Source organism: Hevea brasiliensis, chromosome 10 (genome assembly GCF_030052815.1).
Source record: "Hevea brasiliensis isolate MT/VB/25A 57/8 chromosome 10, ASM3005281v1, whole genome shotgun sequence".
In the NCBI taxonomy this organism is placed as follows: Eukaryota; Viridiplantae; Streptophyta; class Magnoliopsida; order Malpighiales; family Euphorbiaceae; genus Hevea; species Hevea brasiliensis.
The window spans coordinates 12,476,630-12,494,430 of NC_079502.1; the positions used below are offsets into that span (position 1 = coordinate 12,476,630).

Consider the following 17,801-nt stretch of genomic DNA (forward strand, 5'->3'; position numbering starts at 1 on the left):
TTTTTATTAATTAATTATAATTTTATTCCATTAATTAATAATAAATTTATCATATTTAATATTAATTTTTTTTCTCTAAATGTATATTCCATAATTAGATTTTTCTCAAACAAAATTTAAGGAGTTATCATAAATATTTTTTTTTTATTTTTAAAAAGATAAAAAAAATTTTCCCAAATTCACTAAAAATTTTCAAGATTTGCCATATTTTTACAATCAACATTTTGAAGGAAATTAAGGACAAATGTAAATATATTTTTAAAGTTATTTTTAAAATTATAAAATTTCAAGTTTAAATACTAATTAATGATAAGTAAAAAAAATTCCAACATTCAAAATTTGCATTTTATATTAATATATTTTATATTTTTGTAATAGTTTATATATAATGTGTTTAATATAATTTGTTTTAATGTATCGTTATATTATATATTAAAATTTTTCATAATATAGTCAATTTATTCAATTCTATTATTTAATTCTTTAATCTTTTAATATATAATTTACATTGTGCTTTTATCCTTAGTATATAATTTGTTTAAATAATTTGTAAATTGTATAAAATTGCATTTTCTTTTTGTCATTTTGATAGGACAATTTTTGAATGGATTCTTCGAACTCAAATTCTACCCAAGCAAATAGCATTAGTGCCACTTCTTCAAAAACTAGGGAGGAAGAATTTAATCCTCTGTGGAGATATATAACTAAACTAGAGAAAACTGGAGGAGGGGGTAATTGTAAATGGATATGCAATTTTTGTGGACAAGAAAAGCAAGGGACTTATACTAGAGTGAGGGCTCATTTATTGAAAATCACTGGAAAAGGGATTGGTGTGTGTAAAAAAGTGATGAATGATAGTATTTCTGAAATGAGGAAACAGGAGGATGAGGCAACAAACAAAATTACCAATTCACAATTTAGGCGAGTTTCTTTGCCTATTAATATAACTTCTGTTCCTTCATTTAATATAATTGAACCAAGTATTTCAGCAGCTTTGAAGAAAAGAAGAGTTAATGATTCTCCTCTTAGTAGAGCTTTTGACTTGCAAACTAGAGCTTAATTAGATGCAGAGATTGCTAGAATGTTCTACACTGGGGGTCTACCTTTTAATTTTGCTAGAAATCCTTATTATGTGAGTTCTTATTCTTTTGCTGCTAATCATGTTTTGGGTGGTTATGTGTCACTGGTTATAACAAATTGAGAACCACATTACTTCAGCAAGAAAAAACAAATGTAGAGAGGTTGCTTGAACCAATTAAAAGCACTTGGTTAGAAAAGGGTGTTAGTATTGTGAGTGATGGATGGAGTTATCCCCAGAGGAGGCCTTTGATTAATTTTATGGTTGTTTCTGAGTCTGGCCCCATGTTTATCAAATCTGTAGATTGTTCTAGTGAAGTGAAAGATAAGCAATTTATTGCTAATTTGCTAAAAGAAGTAATTGATGAGGTGGGTCATCAAAAAGTGGTACAAGTCATTACTGATAATGCTTCAAATTGTAAAGGTGTTGGAGAAATCATTGAGAGAATGTTTTCACATATTTATTGGACTATTTGTGTTGTGCACACTCTTAATCTTGTTTTGAAGAATATATGTGCAGCAAAAAATTTGGAAACTAATCAAGAAACTTATGATGTGTGTCATTGGATCATTGAAATCCATGGGGATGCTTTGCAAATCAAGAATTTTATAATGAATCATTTCATGAGGCTTGCAATTTATAATCGGTTTAGCCCTTTGAAATTGCTTTCAGTTGCTGACACTCGTTTTGCTTCTATTGTTGTGATGCTTAAAAGATTTAAACTTATTAGGCGTGCTTTAGAAGCAATGGTTATGAGTGATCAATGGGCACAATACCGAGAAGATGACCAAGGCAAAGCTAGATTTGTTCATGATAAAGTGGTAGATGAGGATTGGTGGGAAAAGGTTGATTACATCATTGCTTTTACTGGGCCCATTTATGACATGATCAGAGTTTGTGACACAGACAAATCATGCCTTCATTTGGTTTATGAGTTGTGGGATTCTATGATTGAAAAGGTGAAGCAAGTTATTTTTGATCATGAAGGAAAGCAAGCAGATGGGTTTTTTCCTTTTTATTATGTGGTTCATCGAATTCTTGTTGATCGTTGGGCCAAGAGCAACACTCCCCTTCATTGTTTAGCCCATTCATTAAATCTAAGGTAAATTTCTAACTTACATACTCATCTTCTTGTTCTATTTTTTTTTTTTATTTTCTTATTTTTGAAGATTTTATAGTGAAAAATGGCTTCAAGAGGAAGAAGGTAGAGTGCCTTCTCATATGGATGGAGAAGTATCAACTGAGAGAATTAAATGCTTTAGGAGGATTTTTTTTCTAATGAAGATGAGCGAATTAGAGCAAATGATGAATTTGCAAATTTTTCTTTGAAAAGTGGACCTTTTGCTGATCGTGATTCTATTGGAAGTATGTATGTTACAGATCCTAGGAAATGGTGGGCATGTTTTGGTTCTAATGCACCCTTACTTCAAAGGTTGGCTTTTAAAGTGCTTGGACAACCTATTTCCTCCTCTTGTTGTGAAAGAAATTGGAGTATTTATTCCTTCATTCATTCATGTAGAAGGAATAAATTAACTCCAAAACGTGCAGAGGACTTGGTTTTTATCCATAATAATCTTCGTCTTCTGTCGAGAAACTCCTCCCAATATTATGATGAGAAGACAAAATTGTGGGATGTTGGTGGTGATCAATTTGGGAGTGTGGAAGATGTGGGAGTTCTTGAATTTGCCAACCTTTCATTGGATGAACCAGAGTTAGAGTTTGTTTTGTTTGATGAAAATGCAACAACAAGCATGGAGAAGGAGAATGAGAAAGACAGTGAAGTTGAAGAAATATCATAAATTTCATTATCTTTTCTTTTTTAACATTTGAATGTGTTGTAGTTAATATTTATTTCTTATAAGTATGAAACTTCTAAATATGTATTTTTATAGTTGAATTTAAATGTTGATTTGAACTTTATTTATTATTAAACATCTTTCATAATATATATATATATATATATATATATTTATTTATTTATTTATAAATATACCGCTGTATTTTTTATATTTACACGTTTCCCTCACGTTTTCGTTTCCTATGTTTTTTAAAATGCCGTTTCCCTGTATCCGTTTCCGCGTTTCCCCGTGTCCGCGTTTCCTTACAAGCGTTTACGTGATTCTATGTATGACCTTATTTAACTGCACCTACTTGTTCCAGCATGTTCAGGTCAATTTACTCCATAAAAAATGCTAATCAAAGAAATGCGTACACTATTCAATTTCAGTGTTTGGTCAACTAATAGAATATGAGGAAAATGGCTACTGAAGGTAAGGTTGCTGATGATACCGAGGTGGTGAGTTTCAATTCAATAAAATATGGACGTATTAATGGCTTGATAGGCAGATAAGACAGCTAGAGATGGTACCTTTGAGAGCAAATGCATGATAATTGTCTCTGAATATGGTATGGAGACTTTCTTGAGTGTGGCTTTTTCATAACTTTTGCAAAGACCTTTATTTTCCTGATTTTATGCATTATAGGTGCAAGTAAGTGTTTTCAATTTTCCTGGTTTTGTGCATCATCATCTACAACGATGTTAACGTAGCATATTAAAATTGAATGACCCAAATTTAACTAGAAATTAATTCTTTTCAACTAAACATTTTTTAAAATATCACAACTGGATTTTTTGCTTTTTTCAAAAATTAATTTAATCTGACGGAATTTATTTGAATTAAATAAATGAAACATAATCAGTTGGCACGCTCCACGTAAGTTGAATTGTGACCTGGATATAAATGATGTTAGTGAAAAATGTTGTTTAAAAACTGATACAAATTAAAGGACTAGCTAAATTGTAAATCGGAACAAATAAATAAATAAATAAATATATATATATATTTATTTATTTATTTGTTCCGATTTACAATTTAGCTAGTCCTTTATATATATATATATATATATATATATATTGGATTATTAGCCTTTTGTTTTTTTATTTTCATATTCATTTAGTGCTAACTTTTTATTATAGGCTTGCATTTACTATGTGCTTCTACTCTTGCTGTTATACCTGTGTTTCCATTAGGCTGACTAAAGTTCTTTATGGTTGTAACAGGGCTTTGAGAAGGCTTCTTATGATGAAACCTTGAAAGAGGTTATTATATTTTACCTTTTCAAGCAGCAGAAGATATATCAAGGTCATTTTCACATTTGAGTATGTGTATGTTTCCCTCTGTTTATAGGGAAGTGGAGTATGCTTTCTCTATTTTATCAATTGGATTAAGAAAATTGTTATAGAAGTCTTTTCCCATTAGAAGTTGACTCTGATAGGATATCATTGTTAATAAAGGATTCCTAATCAGTGTAGAAGTAGAATTTCAGTCTATGTAGAATAGGAGATAATTGTATATATATATAGCTGTATATTAACACCTTTGAATATATGAAAATACCTTCAATTACATGGTATCAGAGCCTGGTTCTGAAGCCCTCTTTCCTTGAGAATTCTCTCCTGTTCCCGTTCCCTTATTCTTTCCTTTGACTCACTACAACCTTGGAGAATCCCGTTGGGTTATTACGGTATCTCACAGCCACCTTCAGGAGGTGACACAAGTGCCGATCGACCTTCCCTAAAAGTCTGGTGACCGGACTTGGAGTGAACGGCCTCCACGCACCACTTTCTTGTTTTTGGTTCCTGTTCCACGCATCGGCCGTGTCCGCGCGTGTGGCATTTTCCGGTAGAGTCCAATGGTTGGACCTCCTTCCTTGGCGTTGCCCCAACATGGTGATTCCATCCCGGCAGGCTATGTTTGGTTTTGAGGCTTCGTTCTTGGTGGTGCTTGAAGATTCTCTTTTTTGTGTCACTGGATCATAAAGATCTGTTAACATTTGACAGTCTCTTGGGTTATTTGTGGACTGTGGATAGTTAAAGTGCAATGGCTGAGGGGTGAGACTAAGTCTATAATTCCTGATGTAGTCTCAGTGATGACTAAAATCATCGAACACAAACTCAATGGCTTAAATTACTTGGAATGGAGCAAAACTGTTCAGATTTATTTGCGGAGCATTGATAAAGATGATCATCTCTCAAATCATCTACTGGATTATGATACCAGGCAAGCTTGGCTGAAGGAAGATGCTTGTTTGTTCTCACAGCTTCGGAATTCAATTCACAGTGAGGTAATGAGTCTTATTAATCACTGTGAGTATGTTAAAGAATTGATAAAGTGTTTAGAATTTTTATACTCTGGCAAAGACAATATTTCTCGCATATATGATGTTTGCAAAGCATTTTATCGACCTGAAAAACAAGATAATACTCTTACAACATATTTTATGAAATTTAAATGTATTTATGAACAGCTTAATGTTCTGTTACCATTTAGTCTTTATGTAAAGGTGCAATAAGCTCAACGTGAGCAAATGACTGTTATAAGTTTTCTTGTTGGTTTACTCTCAGAATATGAGACTGTTAAATCTCAAATTTTCTCTTGTTTTGAGATTTTTTCTCTTCATGATACCTTTACATGTGTCCTTCGTATAGAGAGCACTCATTTTTCACAACCAACTAACGGTGCTCTAATTAGTTAGAATATAAGTGGACAATAGGAAAATAGAGGAGGATGTAGAGGGTTACTAGCAATAGAAATAATCAACGTAATGGGAATGCTAGTTCTAATAAGGACTCAGGAGGAGTCATTTGTTATTATTGTCATGAGCCTGGATGCATAAAATGTAACTGTTTGAAACTTCAAAAGAAAAATCAGTTATCCCAGGTGGCAAATATGGTAGCAGAAAATTCTACAATGTCTTCCTCCTCTGAGAAAACTATCTCAGCGTCTGCAGAAGAATTTACATAGTTCTCCAAGTATCAGACAACTCTAAGGCCTACCAATTCCTCAATTGTTATCGCTGAGTTAGGTAAATTCACTACATGCCTTGTGTCCTCGTCGTCCAAATGGGTCATTGATTCTGGTGCTACAGATCATATGACAGGTAATTCTGATCTTTTATCTGATTTTTAGTCTTTTACTACTCGTTCCACAGTTACTTTAGCTGATGGATCTACTTCGTGTGTTATAGGTTTTGGAACTATGAATCCAACAACATCATATCTTTGTCATTTGTCTTATGTCTACCTAACTTCTCTTTTAATTTACTCTCTTTTAGTAAATTTACTCGAAACTTAAATTGTTCTATTTCTATTTTTCCTAACCATTGTTTGTTTCAGGATCTTACGACGAAGAAGATTATTGGTAAAGGGCATGAGTCAGGTGGTCTCTACATCCTTGATAAATGTGAATCGCAATCTATTGCGTGCTCCAGTACCTTAACTCCTCTTGAAGTTTATTGTAGATTGGGCCATCCTTCGTTATTACCTTGAAGAAATTATGTCCTCAGTTTTAGTCTTTGTCAGCACTAGAATGTGAGTCATGTCAGTTTGCTAAGCATCATTGTTTACCTTCTGTGCCTAGAGTCAATAAATGGGCTTGTCCTCTTTAGAACTAGTTCATTCTGATATTTGGGGTCTTTGTACTATTACTTCTAAACTTGGATTTAGATATTTTATTACCTTTGTGGATGATTACTCTCGTGTTACATGATTATATTTAATGAAGAATCGTTCTGAGTTATTTTTTTATCTTTAATGCTTTTTATGTTGAAATTAAAACTTAGTTTAATACTTCTGTATGCATGCTAAGAAGTAATAATGCTAAAGAATATTTTTCTGAACACTTTTAGACCTATATGACTCAAAATGGTATTCTTCACCGCTCATCCTATGTTGATACACTATCCCAAAATGGTGTTGCCGAAAGGAAAAATCGACATATTCTTGATGTAGTTAGGGTATTTCTTTTCCAAATGAAGGTACCTAAACATTTTTGGGCTGATGCAGTTTTTACAGCATGTTTTCTGATTAATCACATGCCATCTTCTGTCTTTTGGGGATATTCCTTACACTATTTTGTTTTCATCTAAATCATTGTTTCCTGTTAAACCCCAGATTTTTGGTTGTACTTATTTTGTGCGAGATGTTCATCCACAGGTTTCTAAATTGGATCCAAAGTTTCTTAAATGTGTTTTCCTTGGATACTCACGGCTCCAAAAAGGATACAGGTGTTTTCTCCAACTCTTAATCGTTATATTGTTTTTGCTGATGTTACATTTTTTGAGTCTACTTTCCTCAAACATCTATGTATGAGAATTAGGGGGAGAATGATGATCTTTTAGTTTACACTATTAAACAAAATCCTCCTCCTCCTGCTCCTTCTGTCCTTATTTTAGTCTCAGTCAGACCTCTTGTTGTTTATGTTCATTTTAGGAGATTGGAGATTCTAGACTTAGATTCTTCACATCTTCTTCATCGGAAGGTCCAGTTACTAGCACTGATCGTGATCCTACTTTAGATCTTTCCATTGCTCTTTGCAAAGGTAAACGTGCATATACTTATCCTATTTCTTTTTTTGTTTCTTATAATCATTTGTCTTCTCTTTCTCGATATTTTGTTACCTCTTTAGACTTTATAAAAATCCCTAAAATAGTCATTGATGTATTTTCTCATCCCGATTGGTGTGCTGCTATGAAAGAGAAAATGGAGGCCTTAGATACAAATGATACATGGGAATTGATACGTTTGCCCACTAGTAAAAAGCTATTAGTTGCAAATGGATTTTTTCGGTGAAGACGAATCCTAATGGTTCTATAGCCAAATTGCAAGCACGTCTTGTAGCCAAGGGATATGCTTAAATATATGGAGTGGATTACTCTGATTCTTTTTCTTCTGTAGCTAAACTAGTTTCAGTTCAATTGTTTTTCTCTAGAGCAGCTACATATGATTGGCCTTTGCACCATTAGATATAAAAAATGCTTTTCTTCATGGTGATCTTCTGAAGGAGGTATATATGGAGCAATCACCAGGATTTGTTGCTTAGGGGGAGTTGGGTAAAGTTTGCAGACTTCGAAAGTATCTTTATGGCTTGAAACAAAGTCTTTGGGCTTGGTTTGAGAGATTCAGTGAATTAGTACGGGATTTTGGTATGCAAAAGAGTAAGTGCGATCATTCGGTATTTTATAGGCAGTCTAAGACTAGCCTAATTTTACTGGTAGTATATGTTGATATTGTTATCCCTGGGAGTGACTCTGTAGGTATTTCGTCCCTTAAACACTTCCTTCAGACCCAGTTTCAAATAAAAGGCTTGGACCTACTCAAGTACTTCTTAGGTATTGTAGTTATGAGAAGTAAGAAAGGTATCTTCTTGTCTCAGCAGAAGTATGTTCTTGATCTACTAACAGAAATTGGAAAATTATGTGTTAAGCCTTACAGTACACCAATGACTCCAAATTTGCAACTTGGAGCAAAGGATGGTAAGCTATTTGAAGATCCAAAAAATTACAAGAGGTTGGTAGGTAAATTGAACTATCTTACAACAACTCGTCCTAATAGCATATCCAGTCAGTGTGGTAAGTCAGTTTATATTTTCCCCAACTGTTGCTCAGTGGGAAGCTTTGGGACAAATTTTTTGTTATTTGAAGGGAGCTCCAGGGCAAGGTTTATTATATAGTAATCATCACTGTTATTAGAGGCGAGCCCCAGGCGCAAGGCGCAGCCCTAGGCGCTTTGGGACGGCTGAGGCACACCACCTAACTAAGGCGCACCGAGGCACAAGGCGCACTGAGGCGCGCCCCAATGAGGCAAGGCACTAGATATATAAAGCTAGGCTGCTAGGGTTTTTTTTTTTTTTTAGTTTGTCCATACTAGCAGCCACCAAAAAGAAAGAAGAAGAAGAAGAAGAAGAAGAAGAAGAAGAAGAGTGAAGGGAAAGATCAAACAAATCTGGTATGTATAATTTAACTTTACTTTTTTCTTATTATTTTCTTGATTTCTTCTTCTTCTTCTTCTCGTCTCTCTCTCCTCTGCTCTCTTATCCTGTACTGTATTTTTTTTTTCTGCTTTTTTTTTTGGGGGGTGTGGGGGGGGGGGGCTGCCTTGCTCTCTCTCTCTCTCTTTTCTGCACTGTTTCTGCACTGCACCTTCTTTTTCTACATCTTTTTTTTTTGGGCTGCCATGCTCTCTCTCTCTCTCTTTCCTGCATTGTTCCTGCACTGTTTCTGCATTACACTTTCTTCTTTTACATCTTTTTTTTTTTTGCTGCCAATGCCATGCTCACTGTTTCTGCATTGTTCCAGCAGCTGCAATTTTTCATTTTTTCCTTTTCTTTGCCATGCTCTCTCCTTACCCTGCAATGTTTTTCTTTTTCTTTTCTTTTTAGTATAAATTTGTGATTTTGACATATTATTTATTGTGAATATGTGAATATGTTGAGACTTGACCACTTGAGATGCTATAATGCTAATTCAATTACTCTTATTAGCTTTTAGTTTTATTATTGGATTAAAAATGTTTTATTACTTTATTTTTTTATTGCTAATTACTATTAGGTCATATAAGAGATTATTAGAAATATTGTAATTGAGTTTGTGTTATCATAAATTATTAATTTCTATTATTATAATTGGATTATGGTACTATAAATTGGTATGTATATTATTGTTGGCTTGTTGTTACTTGTTAAATTATTAACTTTCTTATCTTTTTATTTTATTTTTGCAAAGATGGAATCGGAAGCATCTACTGCTGCTACTAAAACTGACAATAGCAACAAAGATCCCGCATGGAAATATGTTCGCTTGGTGAATCCAAACAATAGAAATGATGTGCTTGTAACTTTTGTAGCAAGGTTACAAAAGGATTGATATTCCAAGCTAAGCAGCATTTAGTTGGAGGATTTCGAAATGCTATAATATGTAAGAAGTGTCCAACACATGTGCGTGAAGAGCTACAAGAGTATATGCAGCAAAAGGCTTCAGCAAAGATCTTAGATAAAGTGCCTCATTATGAGGATGTTGAAACTCTTGGAGATGACGAAGATGAAGATGAAGATGAAGATGATGTTGGGACAATTCTTGGAGGCTCAAAAGGAAGTAGTAAGATTCAAAAGAAGGCAAGGATAAAGGGTCTAATAGATTTATATTTTCGCAAAAGTGCTGCAAAGGCGGTGCAAGATAGAAAAAATTCAAAGCTGAAGCAAACCACTGTTAATGAGGCATGTAAAAAGGAATTGCGAAAAAAAACATGTAAGGATATAGCTCGATGGATGTATGATGCGATAATTCCTTTTAATGCCGTCAATTATCCAAGTTTTCAAGTTATGGTGGAGTCTATTGGACAATTTGGGATTGGTATGAAAGCACCTAGTTTTCATGAGGTGCGGGTTCCCTTATTGAATGAAGAAGTTGCTGAGGTGAAGAATTCATTAAAGTCATATGAAGAAGAATGGGCAAAGTATGGTTGTTCTATAATGGCAGATGGTTGGACTGATAAGAAACAAAGGACTTTGATTAATTTCTTGATGAATTCTCCAAAGGGAACTGTTTTCATGGAATCTGTTGATGCTTCAGAGTACTCAAAAACTGGTGATAAGATGTATGAGCTGCTTAATAGATTTATAAAGCGTGTTGGAGAGGCTAATGTGATTCAAGTTGTGACAGATAATGCTAGCAATTGTGTGCTTGCAGGTAATTAAGAGTTTTCATTCTTATTAGATAGTTTAATTTCATTGTAAGTAAATAATGTATTTAATATATATGCTACTTGCTACTATATTTGTTTTGTTTTTAGGGAAGTTGTTAGAAACAAAGCGCCCTCATTTGTATTGGACTCCTTGTGCTGCTCATTACATAGATTTGATGCTAGAAGATATTGGAAAAATTCCCAAAATTCATAACACAATTAAAAGGGCAGTGACATTGAATGGATATGTTTACATTTGTCCGGGAGTGGTGAACATGTTGTGGCGCTTTACTGATGAAAGAGAGCTAATTAGGCCAGCTGTCAAAAGATTTGCGACTGCTTTTCTCACCCTTCAACGTATGCATAAGCACAAGGCGAATTTGAGAAAGATGTTTACCTCAGAGGAATGGACCAAAAGTAAGTGGGCAAAAGAACTGTCTGGTAAGAAAGTATACAGTATTATCATGATGCCTACTTTTTGGACTAATATTGTTTATATCTTAAAGATATTTGGTCCATTAGTTCGTGTACTTAGATTAGTTGATGGTGAGAAAATGCCTGCAATGGGATATATTTATGAGGCGATGGATAGGGCTAAAGAAGCAACTGCAAAGTCATTTGATGAAAATGAAGAAAAATACAGGACAATTTTTGAGATTATTGATAAACGATGGGAAAGCCAACTCCATAGACCTTTGCATTCAGTTAGATATTATATGAATCCTGAATATTTTTATTTAAATGAGAAAATTAATGAAGATGTTGAGGTTGTTACCGGTTTATACCAAGTTGTAGCAAGGTTGATTCCAAGCAAAGAAGAGCAGACAAAATAATTGCACAATTACCTTTTTATCAAAATGCTGAAGGCATCTTTGGGATGGATATGGCAATTAGGAATCGAAAGAATCTCCAAGTATTATAATTTTATCCATAAGCATGTAATCTCATATTGCAATCTTTTTGAATAATAATTAATATGCATTATTTTTTCATTAGCTACATGGTGGCTAACTTATGGAGCAACAACTCCAAATTTGAGAAATTTTGCTGTCAAAGTGCTTAGCCTCACTTGTAGTGCATCTGGTTGTGAGCGTAATTGGAGCATCTTTGAGCATGTAAGTGACAAAACATCTCCCTTTAGAATTATACTTTTAATTTGTTCTTTCAAAAATCATACTTATTAAAATTTTATATTTTGCAGATTCACTATAAAAAAAGAAATAGACTAGCTCAAAATCGCTTGAATGATTTGGTGTTTGTCAAGTACAATCGGTCATTAAAGCATAGATATGATGCACGTGACTGCATTGACCCCATCTCATTGAAAGACATTGATGATAGTAATGAATGGTTGATAGGTCAAATGGAGGAAGAGATGGATAGAGAAACTTATTTTTGAAGATGATGATTTGACATGGAATGTGGTTGCTACAGCTACTGGAGCTGAAGAGGATGCCTACAACACTAGATTAAGCAAAGAGAAAAATGTTGCATCTACATCACAGCATAAAAGAAAAGCATCATCTACTCGTACTTCTTCACTTCTTGAAGACGAGGAAGAAAATGATGATGATGAAAATGTTGATTTGGAAGATGAGTATGAGGAGGATAATGAAGATGATGAAGAAGATGAAGAAGATGAAGAGGATTTTGATATTTCTATTGATGTGGATTGAACATTTAGTAGTTTACTAGTTTATTAAACTTTAACTTTTAGTAGTTTATTACTTCTTCACTTCTTGAAGACGAGGAAGAAAATGATGATGATGAAAATGTTGATTTGGAAGATGAGTATGAGGAGGATAATGAAGATGATGAAGAAGATGAAGAAGATGAAGAGGATTTTGATATTTCTATTGATGTGGATTGAACATTTAGTAGTTTACTAGTTTATTAAACTTTAACTTTTAGTAGTTTATTAGTGTTTTGAACTTTTAGTCGTTTATTTTTACCTCTTTTGAATTATAAACTTATTATTACTTGCAAATTTGTTAGTTATTATTATGTAGTTTTATGTTACTTGAAGCGTGATAGCATAATTATAATTTTTTTAATTTTTAATATATATATTTTTTATTTTTGAGCTTTGGCTCGCTCGGGCGTGCGCCTGCGCCTTGCGCCTAGGCTCCAAGACACCTTGACGCCTTGGTGCGCCTTGAGCCTTTGATAACTATGGTAATCATGGGCATTTGAATGTTGAATGTTTTTCAGATGCAGACTAGGCAAGTTCTAAGGCTGATAGAAGGTCAACTACCGGATATTGTGTCTTTGTTTGAGGTAATTTGGTGTCCTGGAGAAGTAAGAAACAAAGTGTAATCTCTTGATCTAGTGCTGAATTGGAATACAGAGTTATGGCATAATCAGTGTATGAAATAGTGTGGATACTTCAATTATTATATGAGGTTGGCCTTAAGACCTCTCTGCCTGTGCAATTATGGTGTGATAATCAAACTGCTCTTCATATTGTTTCTAACCCTGTGTTCTATTAACGGACCAAGCATATTGAAATTGATTGTCATTTGGTCCTTGAAAAACTTCAATAAGGGATCATCTCAACACAACACAACACATCAAAACTGGAAAGCAATTAGGAGACATGTTTACAAAAGTTTCAAGTGGAGCTCGGGTTGACTACATTTGTAACAAGTTGGGCATGATCAACATCTATGCTCTAACTTGAGGGGGAGTGTTATAGAAGTCTTTTTCCATTAGAAGTTGACTCCTATAAGATATCCTCGTTAGAAAAGGATTCCTAATCAACGTAGAAATAGAATTTCAGTCTATGTAGAATAGGAGATAATTGTATATATATATATATATATATATATATATATATATATATATATATATATATAGCTGTGTATTAACACCTTTAAATATATGAAAATACCCTGAACGACTCTGATTGCTTTCTCTATTTTATCAATTGGATTAAGGAAATAGTTGTCCCTCACATCCAAGGTCATGCTGAACGGCTCTGATTATGTCCATTTGCAGTATAGCTTGCTGTTTAGGACATTAGGCTGTGCGGTAGATGAATTTCTCAAGAACTTTATCATGGTGGAAGAAAACCTGGGCTTAACATGAGTCAAGAATGATTGGAGCTTAATCTGATGAATTTGGCATTTGGATTAACCAAATAAGTTGCCTAGCACTTACTAAGGCAGGCCAGAGCCTAGATGTCTCATTTTGTTATTTTAGCTAGCCCTAGATTGATAAGGAAACTTGTGTGAATATGTTGTCTGAATTGATAGATTTTTGTATCAAATATTTGGATCAGTATCTTACAATAGATGTGGCTGCATACGCATCAGTGCCAACCATGAGAAATCCATGAATCCACGTGATGAGTGAACAACAGTTGTGTACTATAATCAATTTACATGGGAAAACTGTCTCAATAGATTGTGTACTGCATCATGAAATTTGGGCCTTTATGGTGATGGCTTGTAAATGGGCCTTCAGAATATTTTATATACTGACCTTGACCTGTAATGTAAATTCTATTTGTAAAAGAATGTCAATTTTCAATTGGTAGGGTATATGTTTCTGCTGTGCTGCCTAAATCTGCTTTCTGCTCAAATTATCCATTTAATAAATAACATTTAATCCTGAAAAAGAAAATTTGACTGATGACATTGGCATTACCACTGACAAGGCCCAGGCGTGAGGAACTGCTGAATTTGATTGGCAACTTGGTTGCACATACATAGCCCCTCAAGAACTGTTAGCTAATTACATTGTATTACTCTTTAATGGAAATCTTCCCTCGTAATTTACTGTTTTCCTGAGAAGCTTTGACATTGTTTTTGACTTTACAATGTTGATTTCAGTTTGTTTTTCCATTTGAGTGATTTCAAGGATGATAATTTCAACCATGTTGAAATATCACATTACTAATTTGACATTTCCTGTTTACATTTTACTATATTTTTAGTTTCTTAAGATCAAACTACTTAGTTGAAAGGTTTGAAGCTGTGTTCTTTCTCCGTGGAGATCCTTTAGATTTTATAGACACACAGGTTGATTTGGTACACGAAATAGCATGGAATAGAATGGAAATATATAGCTATTCCTAACTTTAGTTTAAATTTCAAGTATGGAATAGCATTCAACAGTCTCAACAACTCAACTCAACTCAACTAAGCCTTTATCCTAAAAATTTGGGGTCGGCTATATGGATTCGCTTTTTCCACTCTGAACGATTTTGGGTTAAATCCTCAGAAATGTGTAATACTTCTAAGTCAATTTAGGTCTACTCATTTTTTTCTCTACTTGTCTAACTGGAGCCTCCGTATGTCTACGCTTCACATGACCAAACCACCTTAATCTCCCTTCTCTCAACTTATCTTCAATTGGCACTACTCCTACCTTTTCTCTAATACTTTCATTATGGACTTTATCTAGTCTAGTATGGCTACTCATCCACCTTAACATTCTCATCTCTGTAACTCTTAACTTAGATGCATACGACTCTTTCAGTGCCCAACACTCACTACCATATAACATGGCGTAGAAAATTTTCCTTTTAATTTATTGGGAATCTTACGATCACATAAAACTCCCGTGGCACGTCTCCACTTCAACCATCCGGCTTTAATCCTATGACGAACATCCTCCTCACATCCCCCATCTACTTGAAGGACTGTGCCTAGATATTTAAAGTGATTACTTTGGAACAATACCACTCCATTCAAACTAACTCCTTCCCTATCACCAGTTTGGCCTTCACTGAACTTGCAATGCATGTATTCTGTCTTCGTTCTACTTAACTTAAAACCCTTTGACTCTAGAGTACTTCTCCAAAGTTCTAGCTTCCTATTGACTCCTTCTCGTGTCTCATCTATCAGAACAATATCATCCGCAAACATCATGCACCAAGGAATACTCTCTTGTATATGTTTCGTCAGTTCATCTAAAACTAATGTAAAAAGGTAAGGGCTTATGGCTGATCCTTGGTGTAATTCAATTGAGATCGGAAAATCTCTTGTGTCCCCTCCCACTGTGCGCACAATAGTAGTTGCTCCTTCATACATATCTTTCAATACTTGTATGTACCTAATAGATACCCTCTTTTGTTCTAACACATTCCATAAGACCTCTCTTGGAACACTATCATAAGTCTTCTCCAAATCAATAATTTCAACAGTCTCAACTTTTCATTAAATTTTAAAATGTATAATAATTATTGCAGAGTACATATTTTCGAAATTTTTAAGATACAAGTTTCACACAAGGGATGGATAACTATTCAATAGTTATGGAATAGTTATTCCATTCCCATGCCATTCCATTCCGTGAACCAAAAAATCCGCAGAACAGAGAAGGCTATCATATTGCTTACAAAGACAAGAACATGTACTCATAATCGTTGACAAAGTTGTTCTTTACTTGAAATAATTAGACACGGAGGTTAGCATGTGCATGGATATTCTGAAATTCTTCCTCCATTCTGTGTGCTTTTGAGAAAATTTATTCTTTCCATTGATTGAATGTTCGGTCCTGAAATTGCATGAGCCTGAGGTATGCCCTTTGACATTGAATTGCCGGCCTGCCATACATGATTGACAGTAGTTCCATTTTCTAGTGGACCCACAATAGCAAAGATGGTCATCTCATTGTTATCATAAGTTGCAGAGATGTTGGAAAACTTAAAGTTGAGAGTACCAGGTTGCATTGATGGGATCAAACTGGTTACTGGAGTTGGATAAGCAGTCATACTGCCCCTAGAATTTTGAAAGCGACAAGTGCCTGTGATCCTACCATGCCTGCTCCAGTTGGGTTGATTGCCCATAAAATCCATCTTGAGGGGGCTTGGTTGGCTTTGTTTGCTATGTGACTGTTGGAGGCAATGTAGGTCCAGCGGAGTTGAGCTTGCAGCGACAGAACAGGAGGTCAGTGCAAGAGTTGAAGACTTGGTTATTTGGGAAAGTGTAGTTTGAGCATGTTTGAGAAGACAATGTGGGTCTTGAGGTTATATCCATAGGGATGTTGATTTCCAAAAGGGCCTTTGCAAAGGCTCAAGGTTATTGTGCAATCACGGGCAATGGAGAAGGGCTGTATCTTTGCAAAGACAATTCTGTTTCTGTTCTTTCTTGATGGAGATCAAGTTTTCAGGATGCTGAGTGTTGGACTTTTGAGGATAGATTCCACAGGTGGGCTTGTTAGAATCAATTTTAATAGGGGAAGGCCGAGCAGATAGTCTATGGTTGTTGACTGGTTAATTACATTGTTCCTTGGTTAACTATATTGGTTAATTAAAATTATATGGTTAACTATAATAGGGCAAGTGTTTTCTCCTATATTGTGACTGTCATTTCCGAATTAATGCAACAGCATATAGGAACACAAATGCATGTATTTTTCTAGAATATGGTGTTTTCATGATTGATCCACGACACTCTGTTTCATTAAGAAAATAAGATTCATGTTAAAGACATGAGCATGCCATTCCAATGTTAGATTAGGACTTATAATTACGTGGAACCAAAAGACTGGAAGAAATGGGAAATACAGTTGGGTGATGAAGAATTTTTTGTTTTGATAAATCTTGCAGGTAAAGGATGCAGGTAGTATTTATTATGCAAGGAAAGAAAGGGTGATTTTAGGCAGTGAAATTTGAATATTTCATCATAGATGATGTGGTAGCGGCAGAGTCTTTGTTTGTTCATCAAGGAAGTTTGAGGACAACCACCAAAGGTCCAAAATGGCCGCTAATAATAGTCCTGGGAGAAGATTTTACATATTTTTATTATTTAATGTTTCTGTTTGGTCTGTGCTGCAGAATGAGTTCGTAAATGCTGTTGACTGGGTTAGGTGGAGATTTGGTTTCTCGAAGAATTTATTGGTTCTTTGCATTTGCCTTGTTTCAGGCAAATGTGAAAGAGGAAGAAAATTCAATTTCTACTTTTTTGGATTATTCGACATTTGCGGAATGAGTATAGACGCATTAATCGTTTTAAATTATATATATACATAACTTATGACTTTTTTCATATGAGCTTTTTAATCATATTTTTTTTTATAAAATAAAATTTACTTTAACAATAATTATTTTTAGATGAAATGATAAAATTTAATTTAATAATTAACAGAATAAATTAAAAAATTAATCATATAAATTTTTATACATGTTTGTGACATTTTTTTATAAATAAATAAATATTATTATTATTTTAAGGCATTAAAAAAATCTAACTGCCA

At 34.1% G+C, this 17,801-nt stretch overlaps 2 protein-coding genes across 22 annotated transcripts in view; both read left to right on the forward strand.

The window, feature by feature from the left end:
- Nucleotides 1-17,584, forward strand: part of LOC110654187 (uncharacterized) — a 29,142-nt gene extending 11,558 nt beyond the window's left edge. For 2 of the 21 annotated variants that reach the window (XM_058129188.1, XM_058129186.1), the window contains exons 3-5: nt 4,140-5,203; nt 9,641-10,603; nt 10,707-11,498. In XM_058129188.1, the coding sequence (XP_057985171.1) occupies nt 9,877-10,603; nt 10,707-11,431 (1,452 nt within the window). In that variant the 5' untranslated portion in view covers nt 4,140-5,203; nt 9,641-9,876 and the 3' untranslated portion in view covers nt 11,432-11,498. Of the gene's footprint in view, nt 1-3,238; nt 3,485-4,139; nt 6,020-6,254; nt 6,658-7,073; nt 7,145-7,349; nt 7,459-9,640; nt 10,604-10,706; nt 11,499-17,154 lie in introns of those variants that run through there. The other 19 variants (XR_009140737.1, XR_009140738.1, XR_009140735.1 and 16 more) reach the window with 19 other exon arrangements.
- Nucleotides 1,203-2,903, forward strand: LOC131169823 (uncharacterized). The gene is made up of 2 exons (XM_058129189.1): nt 1,203-2,180; nt 2,248-2,903. The coding sequence occupies exons 1-2, from the start codon at nt 1,339-1,341 to the stop codon at nt 2,405-2,407; spliced, it is 1,002 nt and encodes a 333-aa protein (XP_057985172.1). The 5' UTR covers nt 1,203-1,338; the 3' UTR covers nt 2,408-2,903.
- Nucleotides 17,585-17,801: the final 217 nt, after the last annotated feature.

Bases quoted from the DNA above. Each gene is read 5' to 3' on its own strand.
- LOC131169823 (XM_058129189.1), top strand. From the start codon at position 1,339: ATGGTTGTTTCTGAGTCTGGCCCCATGTTTATCAAATCTGTAGATTGT. The intron at 2,181-2,247 runs GTAAATTTCTAA...TTATTTTTGAAG, and splicing joins GCCCATTCATTAAATCTAAG to ATTTTATAGTGAAAAATGGC.